At 47.2% G+C, this 19,431-nt stretch overlaps 1 protein-coding gene across 3 annotated transcripts in view; it reads left to right on the top strand.

The window, feature by feature from the left end:
- The window catches only part of FBH1 (F-box DNA helicase 1), a 51,511-nt gene that overhangs the window by 13,688 nt on the left and 18,392 nt on the right, over window positions 1-19,431 (top strand). For all 3 annotated transcript variants that reach the window (XM_039240387.1, XM_039240389.1, XM_039240388.1), the window contains 13 exons: window positions 976-1,577; window positions 4,486-4,616; window positions 4,722-4,857; window positions 7,273-7,463; window positions 9,600-9,692; window positions 10,125-10,219; window positions 11,965-12,133; window positions 12,836-13,058; window positions 13,740-13,827; window positions 13,912-13,998; window positions 14,689-14,825; window positions 16,913-17,012; window positions 17,105-17,226. In XM_039240387.1, the coding sequence (XP_039096318.1) occupies window positions 976-1,577; window positions 4,486-4,616; window positions 4,722-4,857; window positions 7,273-7,463; window positions 9,600-9,692; window positions 10,125-10,219; window positions 11,965-12,133; window positions 12,836-13,058; window positions 13,740-13,827; window positions 13,912-13,998; window positions 14,689-14,825; window positions 16,913-17,012; window positions 17,105-17,226 (2,174 nt within the window). The remainder of the gene's footprint in view (window positions 1-975; window positions 1,578-4,485; window positions 4,617-4,721; window positions 4,858-7,272; window positions 7,464-9,599; window positions 9,693-10,124; window positions 10,220-11,964; window positions 12,134-12,835; window positions 13,059-13,739; window positions 13,828-13,911; window positions 13,999-14,688; window positions 14,826-16,912; window positions 17,013-17,104; window positions 17,227-19,431) is intronic.

Consider the following 19,431-nt stretch of genomic DNA (forward strand, 5'->3'; position numbering starts at 1 on the left):
TTTCAGGAAGGAATCATGGATTTTGTTATATATATTGTTGAAGATTTAAAATACATTGGTGATGTGTGAAATCACCATTTGGACTCCCTTAAGTGCCTGCAAATCTGGGAGGTCAGGGACCGTATATTCCATGTTTCCTTTTTTTTTTTTTTTTTTTAATGTTTATTTTTTTTTGGAAGAGACAGAGACAGAGCGTGAGCAGGGGAGGGGCAGAGAGAGGGAGACACAGAATTGGAAGCAGGCTCGAGCCTGTCAGCACAGAGCCCAATGAGGGGCTTGAACTCATGAACCCTGAGATCATGACCTGAGCCGAAGTCGGACGCCTAACTGACTGAGTCACCCAGGCGCCCCCTTCCTCCCTTTTTTTTCTCCCATGTTTCACTTTCTACTTGTTCCAGAATCACAGGTGCTGAATAAATGCCCATCAAATAAATCCGTGGACCGTTAGGTACCACTCTAATAACATGAAGAAGATTCTGACTTCCTTCTTTTTATTTTAAGATAAATTAGTGTGTCTGCTTCATAGGAGGAAATAAAAATAGAAGTGTTTTAACTGAGTCAAAAAAGTGGGTTTCCCTGAGTCCTGATAACCTGAAGCCTTTTCTACTCATGCACACTTAGATTTTCTGTTGTAAGAGCAAGCCAGGAGAAGTAGTTTTTGTTAGTGGGTGTGTCCACGTGAGCAGCTGTTGACTTTTTGTCTGTCCATTCGGGTGTTCAGTGTGTACATACCGCAAGGTGGAAAGTGGCCCTCAGACCCTCCAGAGACTGGTCTTTGTCTTTCCTTGTATGTATAGGCCAAATGGGAATGTTTTTTCAGTTAAACTCGCGCATACTCACCTGACCTGAATATATCCCCCTCTCTTCTGTCTGTTAACAAGTATAACTGCTAGTTTAGCTGGTCTCCTTGGGGTCAACAGTGGGTCAGCGGTCACCGTTCATTTCTCGTTCATCCTGTTTGGGTTCTCCGTGCAGGTCAAGGATGTCAGAGGTACACCCCTGAGTTCCTCCTCGCTGGCCAGCAGCGGCGCACCAATGACATGGCCAAAAGCAATTCTGTGGGCCAGGACCCCTCTAAGGACTCGGAGGGGGACATGATCTTTGCCGCAGGGAGCAACTGTGCCCCGCCTCCGGGAGGTGACGGAGACGCCAGACGGGGGCCCCCAGGGTCCGCGCTGCCTGCAAGGAAGCGGTCCCGGTCCTTCGAGGACGAGAGGAATCCGGCGACAGGGACCAGTCAGTGGGACGGGGCTTCCAAGAAGACGCCACGGCCCCGTGCGGTCGTGTCGTGCCCGAGACCCCGGGAAGCCAGGCGGGAAGCAGAGGACGGTGGGGGCCGGCTCCCCGCAGAGGGCGGCGAGCCCAGCCCGGAAGCAGAGGACCGCGGCCCCGCGCCCGCCCCGGACTCTTACTACGGGCTCCTGGGGACCCTGCCCTGCCAGGAAGCGCCGAGCCCCATCCGCAGCCTGCCCAGTGAGGTGCTGAGGCACGTCTTCGCCTTCCTGCCCGTGGAAGACCTCTACTCGAACGTGAGCCTGGTGTGCCGCTTCTGGAGGGAGCTCGTCAGCGACCCGCTGGTACGTACGTACGTCCGGCACGTCCGGCACGTGGGGCCCCGGCGCTGCCTCCGGAAGCGCGCGCCGGCCTCGCGCAGTACGTGCCTCTGATCGGAAGGTTCTCCCAGCAGTGGTGGTTTCCGTGCGCCCCCAGGACCGTATCCAGATCCCCTGGGGGCGTCCAGGCTTTCGGGTCTGCCCTGTGCGTTGACAGCCTCCCGGCTCGTTCTCAGCACGTGCCTGTGTTCTCTCCACACGTGGCTTTCTGCTTCCCGGGCCCTGACGGCGTATTCCTTACCCTTTGCAGGGTGGTCCGGCCGCCTCCCCACCCCCACCCCGTGGAGAGGGCCCCTCAGGTCTCTGTTGGCATCTTACGTCTTCGAGGCTTCACTCTACTCCTTGGAAAGTGAAGGAGACCTCGCCTGCTCTCTCTTCCTTGTGTTTCTGTAGCAGTTTCCACTTCTGCCTGAGGCTTACCGCATTCTGGGTTAGGTTTTAGAGAACCTTCCTCCTCCCTTTAAACTGTTGGCTCATGGAGGGAAAGCTCTGGTCCTATTTGTTTTTGCATTCCGCCCCGTGCCCCAATGTATGTTGCGTACAGTGGGTGATCCATCAATGAGTCTTGCGTGGAATCACCCTGGTGTCCCTTCTGAGGCTGATGCAGGGGGCAGCCCGTGCTCTCAGGAGAGACATCCTGCTGCTGACGTAGTGCTGCCTTCTGTGTGGGCTTCCGGCGCACTGCTTCCATCCCAGGTGCAGGGTCAAGGGCAAACCTGAGGGCTGGGAGCATGTTCTGCTTGGCTTGTATATCCCTTAGACTAGCCAGTGTGGATAAACCACAGAAATGAAGATGAACTTGCCCTTCAAATGAAGTTTAGAAATGTGGGGATGGAGTGCGAGATGCACGTATCCAGACCGAGTACGTTTTCCTTCGAGGCACGCAAGGGTTTGGGAGGAAGTTTCATGTCATCCTTTGCTTGATGTCTTGTCGCCTGCTTTCTGAGGACTGTCAACTCGGTTTTGTGTCCTAGTATTTCCGCCCACTAAATCGAAGTCTCTCCACGGTGACCTGAAGAGATGGGGACAAGCGAAGGCTTTGTCCATTCTGCTTGCGAAGATTTGGGGAAAGATATCCCAGCTTATGCTCAGCCTCACGAAATGTTAGACTGATGCTGTTTTTATCATCAGTTTTTCTGTATCATCTGGTTTTCTGTAACAGCTCTCGTTTTCTTTTCATGGTTCATACAGTCTGGCTTTTGTATGAGGTAATGCCGGCCTCATGGAGTACGTTTGCAGGTCCTTCCTCCTCTTTGGCTTTTTTGGGGCATTTGAAAAGGAAGGATACTAATTTTTCTAGAATTCGTGCTCAAGAGAATCCTCCAGTGAAGCCCTCTGGTCCTGGGCTTTTATTTGTTGGGGGCTTTTGGTGATTGACTCAGTCACTTATTATTGGTCTGTGGGAATTTCTTGTGTCTTCATGAGTCAGCCTTGTTAGGTTGTCATTTCTTCTTGACTTCTTGTCCAATTCGTCAGTGCACAGTTGTTCATGCCCCTTGATGTTTGTCATGTCACCTGTAATGTCCTCCCTTGTTTCATTTTTTTTTCTTTAAAAAATTTTTTTAATGTTTTATTTATTTTTGAGAGAGAGACAGCGTGAGCAGGGGAGGATCAGAGAGAGGGGGAGACACAGAATCTGAAACAGGCTCCAGGCTCTGAGCTGTCAGCATAGAGCCCGACCTGGGGCTCAAACTCAAGAACTGTGAGACCATGACCTGAGCCGAAGTTGGATGCTTAACTGAACCACCCAGCTACTGCCCTCCCACCCCCCCTTCTTTTCTTAATCTACCAAAAGGGTTGTCAATTTTGTTGATCTTTTAGGGAAACCAACTCTTAGTTTCATAGATTTTTTTCCTCTCTTTATTTCCTAAAGTTAGGTTGTTGGTTCGAGATCTTCTTTAATGTGTTTACAACTATAGACTTCTCTCCTAGCATGGCTTCCCTTCATCCTGTAAGTTTTGGATGCTGTGTTTTTTCATTTTTTCTCAAGGTATTTTCTAATTTCTCATGATTTCTTTTTTGACCCATTGTTGTTTTAAGAGGGTGTTATTTCATTTCCGCATACTTGTGTGTTTTCCAGGTTTCTTTCTGCTACTGATTTCTAGTCCATTCCATAGTGATCAGAAGGGATACTTTCTGTAGTTTCAGTCTTTTAAAATTTGTTAAGATTTGTTTTGTGGCCTAGCCTGTGATCTACCCTGGAGAATGTTCCATGTGCACTCGAGAAGACTGTGTATTCTATTATTATTATTATTATTATTATTGTTGAGTGCAGTGTTCTGTATCTGTTAGGCCTGCTTGGTCTACTGTTGTTCATGTCCTCTGGATTCTTATTGATCTTCTTTCTGATAGTTCTGTTGCTTTTTCAGAATGGGTATTGAAATCTCTATGACTATTATGTTGCTGTCTATGTCTGCTTCCTGTATTTAGGAGCTCTGATATTTGTCACATGTATATTCAGTATTGTTTTATCTTTTTGGTGAATTGGCCCTTTTATCATTACGTAATCCCCTCTTTCTCTCGGAATAGTGTTTGATGGAGAGTCTATTTTTGTCTGATATTAGTACAGCCATGGTTCTCCTATTATTTCATCTGCTTTAAAACTGTGAGCTATTAGTGTCCTGATGAGAGAAACTGAAACAGCTTTCCTCGGATTCTATATCAAGTTAGTGTCGGAACCAAAACCAGGGCCCAGTTCTCCTAGTTTCCAACCAAAACGTGTGTAATGTTTCGACCTTACCTGCCTAGCTTTTGAATTATGAGCTTTAAGTGCTTTCCAAGTGTTAGAAGGTTGTTTATATGTTTGTGGCTTCATCTGCTGTCTTGTAGCCATTGCCTGCATGTTATCTTGGATTTTTTTTAAACTATTCAGTTCATTCCTTGGAAGAAGCTGTATTATCGTTACCTGATGAATGAAGAGCAAGCCGTGAGCAAAGTGGATGGCATCCTGTTGAACTCCGGTATAGAGAAGGAGTCAGACTTGTGTGTGCTCAACCTCATCCGGTGAGTTGCTTTTCTTCCGGGAGGAACACCGTTTCTGAAGTCCTTTCCCACGCGTTAGTGCTTAGGATCACCTCTCTCATGGAGTCTGCTGTGAATGTCGTACAGCTATACAGCCACCACTAAGTGCTCCCCAAGTGTGGATCCCGGACGAGCGTTGTGGAGTCTGAGGGATCACCTCCTCCTCCCTGAGGCAGAGGCCTGCGTGCGTCAGCACCTCCCCGATCTCTACGCAGCTGCCGCGGTAAGTGAAGTGGCTGTGGGGGGCGGCTGGCGAATGCAGCGCCTTTTCTCACTGGAAGAAGTGTATTGGTGATTGAGTTTGGCTGAAGGTCATTTTAGATTTCAAAACCTTTTTTTTTAAATAGTTTATTGTCAAGTTGGTTTTCATATAAAACCCTGTGCTCATCCCCACAAGTGCCCTCCTCCATGCCCATCACCCCCTTCCCCTCTCCCCCATCCCCATCAGGCCTCAGTTTGTTCTCAGCATTCAAGAGTCTCTCATGGTTTGCCTCCCTCTCTCTCCCCCACTATTTTTCCCCTTTTTGTCCCCCATGGTCCTCTGTTAAGTTCCTCCTAATCCTCCTATACATGCAAACATAACACCCTCAAGTTCCATCCATAGGGGATGTTCTATTATTAATTTTTTGAGGAACCTCCACACTGTTTTCCAGAGGGGCTGCACCAGTTTACATTCACACCAACCGTGTAGGAGGGTGCCCGTGTCTCCACATCCTTGCCAGCACCTAGAGTCTCCTGATTTGTTCATTTTAGCCAGTCTGACCAGCGTGAGGTGGTATCTCAGTGTGGGTTTGATTTGTATTTCCCTGATGAGGAGGGATGCTGAGCATAGTTTCATGTGTTTGTTGTCCATCTGGATGTCCTCTTTGGAGAAGTGTCTGTTCATATCTTCTGCCCATTTCTTCACTGGATTGTTTGTTTTTCAGGTGAGTTTGCTGAGTTCCTTATAGATTTTGGATACTAGCCCTTTGTTGGACATGTCATTTGCAAGTATCTTTTCCCATTCCGTTGCAAAGCCTTTCTTTGATCTCTGCTTTGAAGACTTAAATTTGTCATTGGTCCCATTATGGAAATAACAGGCCACATTGTCATAGATTTCTCAGTTTGGAAGGAACTTTAAAAACATTTAATCCAATTTCCCATTCTGTTGGGGTATCTTCAACAGAAGATGGTCATCCAGTCTCTGAAAGCTTTGGCTAATAAGGATTTCTTTACAAGGTAGCACCATTCATTGTCAACAACTGGGTTATTTAAAAATTTTTTTAATGTTTTATTTATTTCTGAGAGAGAGAGACAGCGTGAGTAGGGGAGGGTCAGAGAGAGAGGGAAATACAGAATCTGAAGTAGGCTCTAGGCTCTGAGCTAGCTGTCAGCACAGAGCCCGACGCGGGGCTCGAATCCACGAGCTGTGAGATCATGACCTGAGCCGAAGTCGGATGCTTAACCGACTGAGCCACCCAGGAGCCCCAACAACTGGGTTACTTAAAAGGACCAGAGAAATTGAGGTTCTGAATGCAGACACTCATGAGTCAGTGGGAAGCTAGAAATAGTTTTCAGTTTTCCTGACTCAGTCCTGTGGCTTCTTATTTAGATCAGGAATTCTTAAATTTTATGTTGGAAGCTACGTGCAGCCTCAGCCTGTATTCTGCAACCAGCAGAGGGTGGAGATCTGACCACGTGCATTTCTCTTTCTGTCTTTGCTGAAGCAATTGCTGGTGATGGTGGAGTGAGGTTTCTTTTGCGGGCTGGCTGGAGTGCAAGATGGCCGGCGAGTTAAGAATGAGAAAGATGCATGTCCAGGGTTGAGCATTTCCGTGTTGGTGAACATTTTCTTAGATCCTTGTGGCATGCTGTGTCCATAATAATGCATTGTCATTTATTTAATATTTAACTTAATGTTTAATAATTATTAAAGAGTAACACGGAGTATGTAGTATTAATGTTTTAATGCTAGGGAATTGTCAGTCTTAGTTTTCCCTCCTAAAGGTTGCTGTCTTCTTTTTTTTTTTTTAATGTTTTTATTTTTTTTTGAGAGAGACACAGCATGAGCGGGGCAAGGGCAGATAGAGAGGGAGACACAGAGTCTGAAGCAGGCTCCAAGCTCTGAGCTAGCTGTCAGCACAGAGCCAAACGCAGGGCTCGAACCCACGAACCATGAGATCATGACCTGAGCCGAAGTCGGACGCTCAGCTGACTGAGCCACCCAGGCCCCCCATCTTGCTGTCTTCTTTTGTGGCTCTCTTCCGTGGTGCCTCCCAGGCGGGCACCCATGTCCTGGTGAGGTTGCTTGGACTCTGTTGGGTCTCTGTGGACCTGAGAGCTCACGTTGGCCTGGCTGGGAATGGTGGGGAGGCGAGAGCACCCTTTCTATGCAAGGATGCAGGTCCTATGTTAGGTCCTTTAGTAATGTTTTCTAACTAAAGAAAACCAAGAACTCAGATCCAAAAGTGGTGAGAAGAGAGGAGTCCAGGGTGAAAGGAAAGGTTCCCACGGTTCCCCAAATGCCATTTTGGAGGTTTGCGCTCAGTTCGGGCCATTTGAGATGGTGGCCAAACCCCAGACTCGGCTCTCCTCGCTGGTTGTGTGATATGCTTTTATCAGTTGTCTTCTGGGTCTTTTCTCTCCTCTCCCCCTGCAGGGTGTCAACGTGTGGGCTCTGGTAGCAGCCATCATCCTCCTCTCTAGCAGCGTGAATGACATCCAGCAGCTGCTCTTCTGCCTCCGGAGGCCCAGCTCCACCGTGACCGTGCCCGACATCATGGAGACCTTGTACTGCATTGCCGTGCTTCTCTATGCCATGAGGGAGAAGGGGATCAACATCAGCAACCGGTAAGTGGTGGGAGGCAGAGCTGAGGCTGGGGTGCCGGGAGAGGTCCTATGCTCGCTGCGGGTCCCAGCTCTATCCCTGGGCCAGCTGGAGAGCACACCGCCCCGCCCCCGCTTCTGTAGCCCTGAAAGGAAGGGGGTGTGGGATTTCCGTGTGGCGAGGCAGGAAAGGGCTCTCTGTGGATGGGAAGCGCTGTGCGACTGGGACATAGCACCAGGCAAGTGGACGTTCAAGGCTCCTGAAGCCTCAGGTGAAGTCCCCTCCTTAAGGGGATTCTTCATTCATACGTGGCCATATTTTCCTAGGAGAGCATTAGGATTTGGTTCCTCTGTTTCTCTCTTGGGGCAGGATGTAAGAATTGTGGCCGAGTCCTGCCTGCCTGACCTCTCCAGCACGTGGGTGGTTAATACAGAGTGACCGTCATGCTTCCGCTCGCTGGCAGGTGTGCACAGGCCAGGTTGGAGAGACTCCGCCAACTTTAAGCACGTGCTGCATGTCAGCTAATTTTTCAGGCATTCGGGATACCTCTGGGCATGGGTCAGCTGATGTTGTTGCCTTCGTGGACTGTGTGTTCCAGGGAGGGGAGCCAGATCCCGCAGAAGTAGATGCGTTCAACGGGCACAGTTTAGTGAGTGGGAAGCGGTACAAAGAAAAAGAACTGGGTGGTGGGCAAGGAGGTGGGGAACACTGCATTAGATGGCGTGAGGAGAAGCTTCTCTGAGGAGGTGACATTTCAATTAAAACCCGAGTGCCAAGGAGGGGCTGCCATTTTAAGATTTGAGGAGAGAACATTTTAGCAGCCGTAGATCATTTTGGGGCCCAAGGACAGAAACGAAGTTGGTGTATGCAAGGAACAGAAGCAGTCTAGCGTGGAGGGCTGTAGTGAGGACACCAGTACACGGTTATGTGAGGCCGATAGTGGCCGGATGAGGGAAGCTGACGTGGGCCACGGTGAGAAGTCAGGATGAAATCCAAGCTGTGAAGAGCAGCTGTCAGAGGGCCCTGATCACCCACCTGGAGACAGGCGATGTGATGATGCACATGTCCCAGGGAAGTGGAAGGTGCGGAGAGGATTTCCTTTCCCTGGAATCCGTGACCGTGGCTGGTGGCGCCATGGGAGCTGTGGCCCCGTCATCCTTGGTGAAGCTCAAGGATGGAGCATTCATTCTCCAGAAATGTCAGAGTATGTGCTGCGTGTCTGAGTTACGTTTCACTGTTGAACATAATTTACATTGTATCCCACACCATGAGATGAGACGTGGGACAGGGAGCTTTATGATTAATTTGGACGAGACAGATACACAAATGGTGAAGAACATTCTCAAGTGCAAACTCAAACCTGTAAATTAGCTACATGTTCATAAGGACAGAGATGAGGAATGGAGGGTGTGATGTGTTGAATTTTGTTGTGTTTCTGTATCTTGTCCTGCTTTACATGGGAGATAATAAACCTGGAGACTTGTTATTAAAGGTGTTTGTTACTTGGAGATCACTTATCACACTGGATGCAGGGAGTGATGCACTAAATGTGGGCAGCTGGTGATGGAGGGAGAGGAGTCTGGGGTCACTGGACACAGACTTTGGAGTGGCCTCTGGCAGGTGCCCTGTGTCATCTTTCGCCCCTCATGGTGACCTGGAGGCCATTTTGTTTCCAGTCTTTGGTAATCATATCTTGTTATCTGTGTAGCACCCTTCCTTTGGGTGGGTGCTTCTCCACCAGTGATCACCTTACAAGAAGCAGAGAGCAGAGCAAAGGAGTCTCAGAAAGATAAGATGATTCTGAACAAGAATCTCACCGTTGGGAGTAAAACTTACATTTGTTTTCAGCTCGTTCTTACCGCTTTCGTGAAGATTTATCTCTTAGGGTCATAGCTAGTGCCTTGTTCCGCAGAGAGTATGTCCTGGTCTCTCTCTTGCCATTACACACAGGAGCCAGGCATCTTTTCTGAGCTGTGCTTTCCGAGGGTTTTGGTCGGCTCTAGGTATATTTAAAATCTGTTTTTTTCCTTTAATTTCTATAAAATGGTGGCAGGTCTTTGGTTTTAGAAATGGTAAGGAGTCTAAATACATCTGAGGGAAAACGGGATACAGATTGTGACTTAACTTGAAAATCTCTAAATCTGCTTTTTCCCTATTAGGATTCACTACAACATTTTCTATTGCCTGTATCTTCAGGAGAATTCCTGTACTCAGGCCGCAGAAATTAAAGAGGAGCCTTCGATTTGGCCAGGGTATGTATTGGGGTGTGTGTGTGTGTGTGTGTGTGTGTGTGTGTGTGTGTGTTGTCTTCTCGATTCTTTCTTAAGGGGGAGAGGTGGTGTGTGTGTGTGTGTGTGTGTGTGTGTGTGTGTGTGTGTGTGTTGTCTTCTCGATTCTTTCTTAAGGGGGAGAGGTGTTTTACCTTAACAGCATCATTGAGGTATAATTTACATTTCATAAAACTCGCCCATTATAATTGTACAGTTCAGTGATTTTCAGTAAATTTATTGAATGTGCAACCAACATCATAAGCTAGCTTTGGAACATTTCTATCACCCCAAGGGGAGACCTTTTCTTTGGTTAATTTTGTTCCTCTGATTTGCCTGTTTGCTTTGTGACAGTCCATCACCTGGTCTTTTAAATTGCTTTCTATTTTTCTAATTTCTCCTTTGTAACAATTACAGCAAGAAAACCACCATCCAGCTCACGCATGAACAACAGCTGATTCTGAGCCACAAGATGGAACCCCTCCAGGTGGTAAAGATTATGGCATTTGCAGGTAAGGGAGCTGGCCAATCCTGGACTCGAGTCAGGTTCATGCCTCTTATCCCTACATCCCCTTCCCTGCTACCTGCCAGAATTTCTTCCCTTGTTCTATTATCCAACTCTTGAAATTAAATAGTTTGAGAAGCAGCTGTTAGGGAATGCTTTTCGTTTTGTTTTGTTTTTGTCTTTGTTTTTTGTTTTAACCACTCCAGGGAGCACCCACACTGGACTTACAGGTTGGACAAATAGTTCACAGGAATTAGTCTGTGGGCTAGATCCTACAAGGATTGACCCAGCTTGTCATTTCTCATTGTAGACGCTCGGTCACTGGTGGCTCATGAAGTAGCAGGTCCTGTTTCAGTAGCTCCTTGATTTCTGTAGGGTAAAGTCTAAGAGCCTCCCCGACCATTTGATTCTAACCTGCATTTCTAAATACGCTGTCATTCTCTTGCCTCATTCAACTAATGGTACTTACAGTCTCCTGAAGTCCTTTGTTATTCTTTTGTTTGAACCTTTGCCCATATTTTCTTTATCCAGAATTCCTTCCTGCTTCTTTTATGCCTAAATATTCTACTGTAAACAGCAGCAACCATTCATCAATGCCTAGCACTGTGCTGAATCCTAACAATGTTCCATAAGGTTGGTTAGTTATCTCTATTTTGTAGATAAGGATCTGAAGCTCAGAGAAATGAAAATGACTTGCCCCAGGTTAAATAAGTAAGTGGAGGAGGTAGAATTCAAAGCTGCATCTGTTTCTTCCTAAGAACCTGCTTTTTCCCTCCCCTTTGCTCCCCCTACCTCTTCTACACTGTGTTTGATTCTATCATTTCTGCTTCTTCATGATGCAGCCCTCTTTAGCCATTTGAGTCCTTTATGATCTCTGAACTCTTATGGCTTATCTCATGTGTATTAACTATTTGGTACCTGATTATATAAGAAGTATAGCGAACACACACATTTTATAAATACTTCTACACTGTGTCATTAATCTTCACAATAGCCCTGTTAGGGAAAGAGGTACTATTTTTTTTTTCTTTTACAGGTGTTTTTTTTGTTTTTTGTTTTTTTTTCCAAATTCATATTCTTTTTTGGTCTACTGAGTTGTCATACTCTCATTTTGTTCTAATTGTTTCAACTGTGTTAGTACTGTATTCCCAACGAGATTATAATACAGCAACCTGGCTTTATGTTTTATTTTTAACATACGCCCTGTGTTTAGCATACAGCTGAACATGTAGTAGGTGCTCATAGGTACTTGTGATGTGAATGATAACTGAATAACTGAATGAACGGTGGAGAGGCAGGGCACCCCAGAGAGCTCAGAATGGGCCAGAAGCAACCTTGAATCTCTCTTGCGTGCTCTTGCTATTGAAGCATTACCGATGCCTGTGCCAGCAGTAGCTGAGCCTCTCTGCTGGAATTATCTTTGATGATTATCCTCATCCTGCCAGACCCTACATGGTCATTGTTACCCACACATGGCTGAGGAGCACAGCGGTGGTCAGTGAGGTCGGGTGGCTCGCCCTTCGCTGCTCAGCTAGAACCTGCCAGAGCCACGATCCCAGCCAAAGCCAATCTGGCTTAGAATCCATTGCTCTTTTCATTACACCGTTTTTCGTTTTTACCAGTATCGAAAAACTTGTCACTGTCTGGTCTCAGGCAAGAGGCAAGGTAAGCACGGCTAAGACTGATTAGGACATCCTTTGGAATAGTTTTTCCTGGTCAGAGGGTCACCTCCTTTCCTCTTGGCTTCCCCAGGCACCGGGAAGACCTCTACCTTGGTCAAGTATGCTGAGAAGTGGTCTGAGAGCAGGTTTCTGTATGTGACATTCAACAAGAGCATCGCAAAGCAGGCCGAGCTAGTCTTCCCCAGCAATGTCATCTGCAAAACCTTTCATTCCATGGCCTATGGACACGTCGGGCGGAAGTGAGCATGGCATCGCCACCATCATTGTTGTGTCTCATTCCTGTTTTTCCCATTGTGATCATCATGGTTACATATGAACTTATACACAACAGCACTAAGAAAATTCAGTGCTTTTATCTCCATTCATAGGCAGGAAATATAAAGATATTTAGTGATTTCTACTTTTACCCTGTAAAAATATATTGTTTGCAAATACTGGTGTCTTCCTGAGGTGAGCATCCTCATTTCTCTGGAACTGAGGCACAGAAAGTCAAAATGGCTTGTCTGAAGTGCAGACCTGACTGACAGGCTTCCCTCGGGTGAGGGGGGAGACGTCTCAGCTGAAGTGCACTTGGCCCAGGCTTCCTGGGGCCTCTGAACTAGCATTTCCTTGGATGTGAAAGCTTCAGGGAATCTCAAGTGCTCCCCCAGACCTTTTAGAGTCTGTCCACACCACAGAGTAATAGTGTCTGCCTTGAGCCAGTTCATCTAACGGTTATTATGTGAGAATTCCTGAAAGCCTGATGAAGCCATTTCAAATCCTACATGGACCTTGCTCAACTTCTTTAGCTTTTTTTTTTTTTTTTTTTAACCCCTCATGTATGTGTGACACTCCAGGTGGCCAGGTGGTGTCATTGTAGAGAAAGGGGTTGGGATAGGAGGAGACACTAAATACCACGTTACCAGTAAGGTCATACTGTTTATTTGGGGTATGCATTCCAGGTACCAATTAAAGAAGAAATTGAATCTCTTCAAGTTGACCCCTTTCATGGTCAATTCTGTCCTTGCTGAAGGGAAAGGTGGATTCATAAGGGCCAAGCTCGTATGTAAGACTTTAGAAAACTTCTTTGCTTCTGCTGATGAAGAGCTGACGATTGATCACGTGCCCATCTGGTGTAAGAACAGCCAGGGACAGAGAGTCATGGTTGAACAGAGTGAAAAGCTGGTGAGTATCTAAATCTCTTTTGTATTAGGTAGGGGTCTAGGACAAATGAGCAGAGCTGACATGATACAGTGTCCTGCTTGTCTTTCATTTCTTTGAAACTGCTGGCAGGGTCTCCCGGTAGAGGGTCAGACTGCAGGCCTGTTTCCATTGCTGTGAGGTGTGCAGTGTTTTCTGTGAAGAGCACTCACAGACTTCATCTTCACACTGGACCTCTTCATTTGACAGATGAGGCTCCTACCCAGGGTTTATTATAAGAGCTTGTTGGTGGGTCTACTGGATGTAGAATCTACAGATTGGGATTCTTCTCAGTTTTATCATCTTTTCGATCATTGGCCATTCTTTGTATGGTTATTGGTCAGTCATGAATCTAGAGAATTAGTCCAGCCTTTCTGCTTCATCAGATCTTGTGCTCTTTATTTCCTCCGCCCCCCCTGCCCCCCCAACCCTGTAGATCTTGTGCTCTACTGGCTTTGGTATCATCCCAGCTTCTTACTCATCTCTGCACTTGACATTGTCGAAAGGCTACCATGGATCCAGAGGGAGATTAGGGAGGTGACTGCCCCTTACCATGCTGTGATGGTGCCTTTGCTCTGACTTTTGTAAATGGGAATGAAAGTGATTTCAGGAGGTATCTTTTTCAGGGTCTTAAACCGTGACTTGCCATTATCAATTGCTTTCTAGAATGGTGTCCTTGAAGCAAGCCGACTCTGGGACAACATGCGGAAGCTGGGGGAATGCAAAGAAGAGGCTTACCAAATGACTCACGATGGTATGCCAGTTCCCAGATCTCCACATCTGTTAAATGTGACTGCTCCACTTACCGGTTCTGACTCCTGCTACTCCCTTCTTTTAGGCTATTTGAAACTCTGGCAGCTGAGCAAGCCTCTGCTTGCCTCTTTTGACGCCATCTTTGTGGATGAGGCCCAGGACTGTACCCCAGGTGATAAACTATTCAGGACATCAGTAGTCTCAAACACATAGAAACAACATCACGATTATGTAAGAGGACATGTGAAATAAGTTGATTATTCTCATTTGTCATAAAGAAGAGAAGCAAATGACCATTTAGTCATGCAGAAATCCCTTATTATTTGACTTTGGGTTCTAGCACTTGTCCTTTCCCCACTCAGAGCAAATTTTCGTGTAAATGTTTTGCTTCGGTTATTCTTAAAACGTTGACTAAGCCTAAGACATCAGGCGATCGGGTCCTAGACTCCTGCTGAGTGGGCACAGCCAGTCAACTTAGAGTGGACAGTTTGTGTTGTGCGTTTTTCAAGTGGCTGAGAGAAAATAGTGTGACTTGGTAGGTCCTTTCTGAGCTTTGAGTTACAATGTTAGAGAAGACAATTGCCTCATTTTTTTATTTGCCAATGTGGTTTCTTAGACTCCATCGTTTATCCAGGACTAAAAATAATCTGCATTCTTAGGATTAGAAACGGTTTCTCTTGTCCATTACAGTTGCGACTCCGCATTGCCTGCGTATCCTGCAGGGAAAGACAACTCTGTTGTCCAGCGTGCCCTGGCTTAGTTTCATGAAAGCATTTTCATCTTTTTCTGTCGAAAATATGGTTTCTTTTTGCTCTGAGTCAGCATCCTTCAGCTCTCTTACTGTCCCTCTTATTGGTTGCAGCTATCATGAACATAGTTCTGTCTCAGCCATGTGGGAAAATCTTTGTAGGGGACCCACATCAACAGATCTATACCTTCCGCGGTGCGGTCAATGCCCTGTTTACAGTCCCTCACACGCACGTCTTCTATCTCACACAGGTAAGCCTCTCTCTGCTTCCGAGTCCCCGGAAACATATAAGCGAGCATTACTGTTCCCCAGCCTCGTTTTCCACTGGTTACTGTGCGCCAGGCACCGCGCAGGGTTTCACGTCAGGCGCCGAGTGTGTAGCAAATCCTCGCTTCGCCGCCCTGGCGCTGTGCGCTTCTCAGGGGGCCTGCGGAGTCCGAACCGTTCTCACGAGTAACATGCCTCTGTCCCCGTGTTCTCGCTTGCACTGCCGACGCCTTCCCGTGAATCAAGGCGGTGGCACCAAGTGGTGCTGGCAGGCTTCGTATTCTTGTGACGCACTTGGAACAAAACAAACAAGCAGCTCACTCAAGAGTGCCCTGGTGACGCAGCACACGTGACTGGCTGCTGGCCCTTCGGTCCGTCCCCAGTATTCTGTGTGACAAAACGCGGAGTGCGAATAACGTGCTTCTGCACGCCGGAGTGCGCAGGCCACGTCTGACGCACGGCGCTGTGGTCACGTGTGAGCGCGCTGGCCGGCCGCGTTGACGCACGGCGCCGTCGTCACGCCCCAGCGTGCCGGCCAGCCTGGGCTGACGCACGGCGCTGTGGTCACACCCATGGCTGCTGGGCGGCCGTGCGTGACGCACGGCGCGGCGCTGTTGTCACACGCGAGCGTGCGGGCCCGCGTCTGACGCCGAGCGTTGCTGTGAGCGGGTTGGGAGCTCAGCTGGCCGTGGTTGTGTGTAGCGCTGTTGGGACCGAGAGAGCAGCTGACAGACTTGGGTATTTGGCGTTTTCTCAAAAATCAGTGAAAGGAGCTGTGACTTCCAGGAAAACAACTGACAAATGTTTGTTGCTAAAGATGAAACTCCTGCTTTCAAGTGAAAGAGAAGTTTTGGGAAAACGTGTGTCTGTCACCGCGAGCCTGACAACTCGTGGCGTCCTTAGTTGTCTGAAGAAGCTGGAACGATCCTTCCTTTCCCAGCACCTGCCTAGAACTCTTCTGGAAGGAAGATTTTTATCTTCCTCCCTACTTGTTTAGTTATTCAGCCGTTTATTTACATCGATGTGGACTTGTGGGTACTTTATTTTATATCGTGGGTTACGCCAAATCGTTCTGCGGCAGCAAAGTACTATTTGTTCACAGTTTCCTGTTTTCCTTCAGGCGTACGATTGATGTTCACTAAAGCACATGTAGTGTATGCAGGTCATAAATGCCTGGAAGAGGGCAGTACCTACAGGGGTTTGGAGACAAGTCTGTCTTTCTAGCTGCAGTGAGCAAGGAAGTCTTGGGTGTGGGGCCACTTTTTGAAAGGTAGGGAATTGTTCTGCCGTGTGCAGGGAAGGCTCTAGAAGGGAAGCTATTGGTGGTGTCATGTGGGGCAGTGATTTTAAATTAATGTTGAGGGAGTCTCCAGGTGAGGGGGGGAAGCCCCCTCCCCCCAGCCTCCCTGCCCTCCCTCAATCTTTTACGTAATTTACATGTGTTCATTAGATTTGATTTGGAAAGAAGGGTAGATTTGCCTGAAAGAAAAGTTTTCCAGTGATCTTGGGGAATAAAAGTCAGGACTGTCAGGGCTGTGAGGGACGCTGAAAGTGCATGTATCGCCTTTTCCTTCACATGCTGCTCTTCTGTGTCTGTGGCAAGGGTGTGGCCTGATGAAAGTGTGCGGGACTGACAGGGACATAGAGACTCCTTTGGCAGCGGGAGGGAGAGACCCAGGGGTGAGGCAGGAAGCTCAGGTTGCTGAGCTGAGTGGAGCTGGTAGCCGTGGTGGGAAAAATAGTAGAGAGCCCATGGTGAGAGAATTGCCCAGATGTGGATTTGGGGGTAAGGAATACAGAAAAATAGGTAACCTGAAGGTTTCAAGATGGAAAATGCAGTTCGGAAAGTTTGAAGTCAAGTCGGCGATGGTTTGGTTGTTAAGATTCTTCGATTCAGTACGAGTGGCCTTACAGTGGGGAATCCGCACATCCCCTTTCCAGACAGGGTGAGTGGGGGTGTGACCAGTTGGGTTTGGCAAGGCCGGGACTTGCGACTCAGTGGTGATAGAAACGTGCTAACGCACTTCAGGGAGGGGTTGTTGACTCCTTTTGTTTTGTCATTTTCCCGCAGAGTTTTAGATTTGGTGTGGAAATAGCTTATGTGGGAGCTACTATCTTGGATGTCTGCAAGAGAGTAAGGAAAAAGACTTTGGTTGGAGGAAACCATCAGAGTAAGACTTTCAGTTACTCTCTGTTTATTTGCTACAAAAGTTAGTTTTCTTGTTTATTCGGATTTGCCACAGTTTGTACTCTCTCCCAAAAGGTGGCATTAGAGGTGACACAAAGGGGCAAGTGGCCCTTTTGTCCCGGACCAATGCCAATGTGTTCGATGAGGCTGTGCGGGTAACCGAAGGAGAAGTGCCTGCCAGGATACATTTGATCGGGGTAAGAGTAAATTTCTGTTACTGCTTCATGCTGAGAAACAAACATAGCCAACGAAAACCATCAGCTTAATTATGATTATTGTGCATGGAAGCATTTGGGACTTGGGGCACCATCCTCCCCAGAACCGAAGTCTGTGCCCCTGGCCGTTCTGATTGGGTGAGCCAGACGTTCCTAGAAAGACCCGGTGACGACTGAGGACCTTTCCTTCCATTCCTTGAAAAACTAACGCCCTTCTCCTCTCTCGCTATGCGAATGAGGCCGCCAGCTGGCTACCTGCGAGTGTGTGTGTTTTGTTCACTAGCAGGAGAATGGGTGAGCTGCCAACGCAGCTGGAGAGTGCTGGCGGGCCCCAGTGTAGACAGTGTGAACTAGAATGGGTTCTAGCTCTGGTTCTGTCACTAACTTTGTGTGGTTTCCGGCAAGTCACAATTTCTGTGTGCCTCATTCTCTCCATCTATGAGACAAAAACAATGCCTTTCCTTTACCTGTTTCATGGGGAAGTTATGGTTAAGTGACACGTGTGACATTTTTAAATCTTCGAGGCAGTTACCTGACTAAAAGACAGTCACTCCTTTTATGAAAAAGGGTGTTTTTGAGGGCCTACTATGTGTCATAGGTCCTCACCAAGTACAGTCAGTGAATTGTAATCAAAAGATGTTCTGAGTTTTCCTTTTTTGTTGATAAAGGTTATAAAGCCAAGTTATAGAAATTTTAGAAGTTAAAAGGAAAAAAAAGTCACTCTTAATCTCCGTATTTCAGATAATACTTATTAGTGTCGCTACGTATGTCTTTGTCTTTACAGACATAGGTTTCTACATATTGTAATTATAGTGCACGTAAAAATGTGCATTTTTTTACTCACGTAAGCATCTTTTCTATCATGTTGCTACTTGAGTGATTGCAGTATTTCATCTAGTGGTTAGAGCATCATTCAGGCATTTTTGTTATTGTAAGAAAGTAGTACTCCCGGGGTGCTGCCCGAGCTGGGCATGGTAGACAGTAAGCGGCTCTTGTCCCTCTGTCGCGCCCGCACACCGCCTGAAGCGTGCCTCAGCACCTTTGACCACATCTGCTTTCCAGTGATATAACACGTACCATCTTAATTTGGTCTGTGTTTTATGTTAATGGCTCATGTGTCCCTTCCCAAAATGATGGCAAATCCTTGGAGTGTGACGCCTTGGTCATGGTCTCTTTTCTGCCAGGGTCCCCGGGCAGTGCTGAGCCGTGCTTCTAGGTAGAATGGAGTACGCAATGATACAGTCAGCCCCCTCCTGCAGGAGCTAACTTTTTAGAGCATACAACAGTCTAGGCCTGCAGACATTTCTAGCATAGCTCTTTCCTTCAAAGAGAGGGGTGTTAAGTATTCATACTCTATACTTTGTATTCGGCCGTCCTTGTATCCTTCACGTTCCTGTCCCTGGAAGGTAGACAATTTAAAGTTAAAAAAAAATTTTTTTTGTAGTTTACTCATTTTTGAGACGGAGAGAGACAGAGCACGAGTGGGGGAGGGGCAGAGAGAGAGGGAGACACAGAATCTGAAACAGGCTCCAGGCTCTGAGCTGTCAGCACAGAGCCCGATGTGGGTCTCGAACCCACAAACCGTTAGATCATGACCTGAGTTGAAGTTGGATGCTTAACCAACTGAGCCACCCAGACACCTCTTTATTTTTAATTTTTTTAATTAAAATTTTTTTTAAATGTTTATTTTTGAGAGAGTGAGCATGTGCGCACACGAGCAGGGAAGGGGCAGAGAGAGAGGGAGACACAGAATCCCGAGCAGACTCCAGGCTCTGAGCTGTCAGCACAGAGCCCGACGCGGGGCTCGAACTCATGAACCATGAGATCATGAGATCATGAGATCATGACCTGAGCTAAAGTTGAATGCTTAACCTACTGAGCCACCAAGGTGCCCCTAGAAGGTAGACAATTTAAACTGCCCTTTTTGACAAGAAAGCAACATGCAGCAGTTCTTGGCTCTTTCTTTTTTTTAAACATCGGAAGAGTTTGAGGTAGCGTCCGGAACTTAGCATTTGATAATCCCTGTTGTTCAGGCCATGTGACAGCCCAGGGCTTCTGTGCCCGATGAAGCTTCCTGCCTTGTGTCTCTGTGTGCTTTGGGTACAAATTGGGATCCATTGCCAAGAAAACCTCTTATTTCAAAGCCCCGTCTCTACGTTTGCTCTATGTTGTTTTGTTAAAACAACG

The sequence above is a fragment of the Hyaena hyaena genome, unplaced genomic scaffold (assembly GCF_003009895.1).
Source record: "Hyaena hyaena isolate Hyena2069 unplaced genomic scaffold, ASM300989v1 scaffold_174, whole genome shotgun sequence".
Classification (NCBI taxonomy): Eukaryota; Metazoa; Chordata; class Mammalia; order Carnivora; family Hyaenidae; genus Hyaena; species Hyaena hyaena.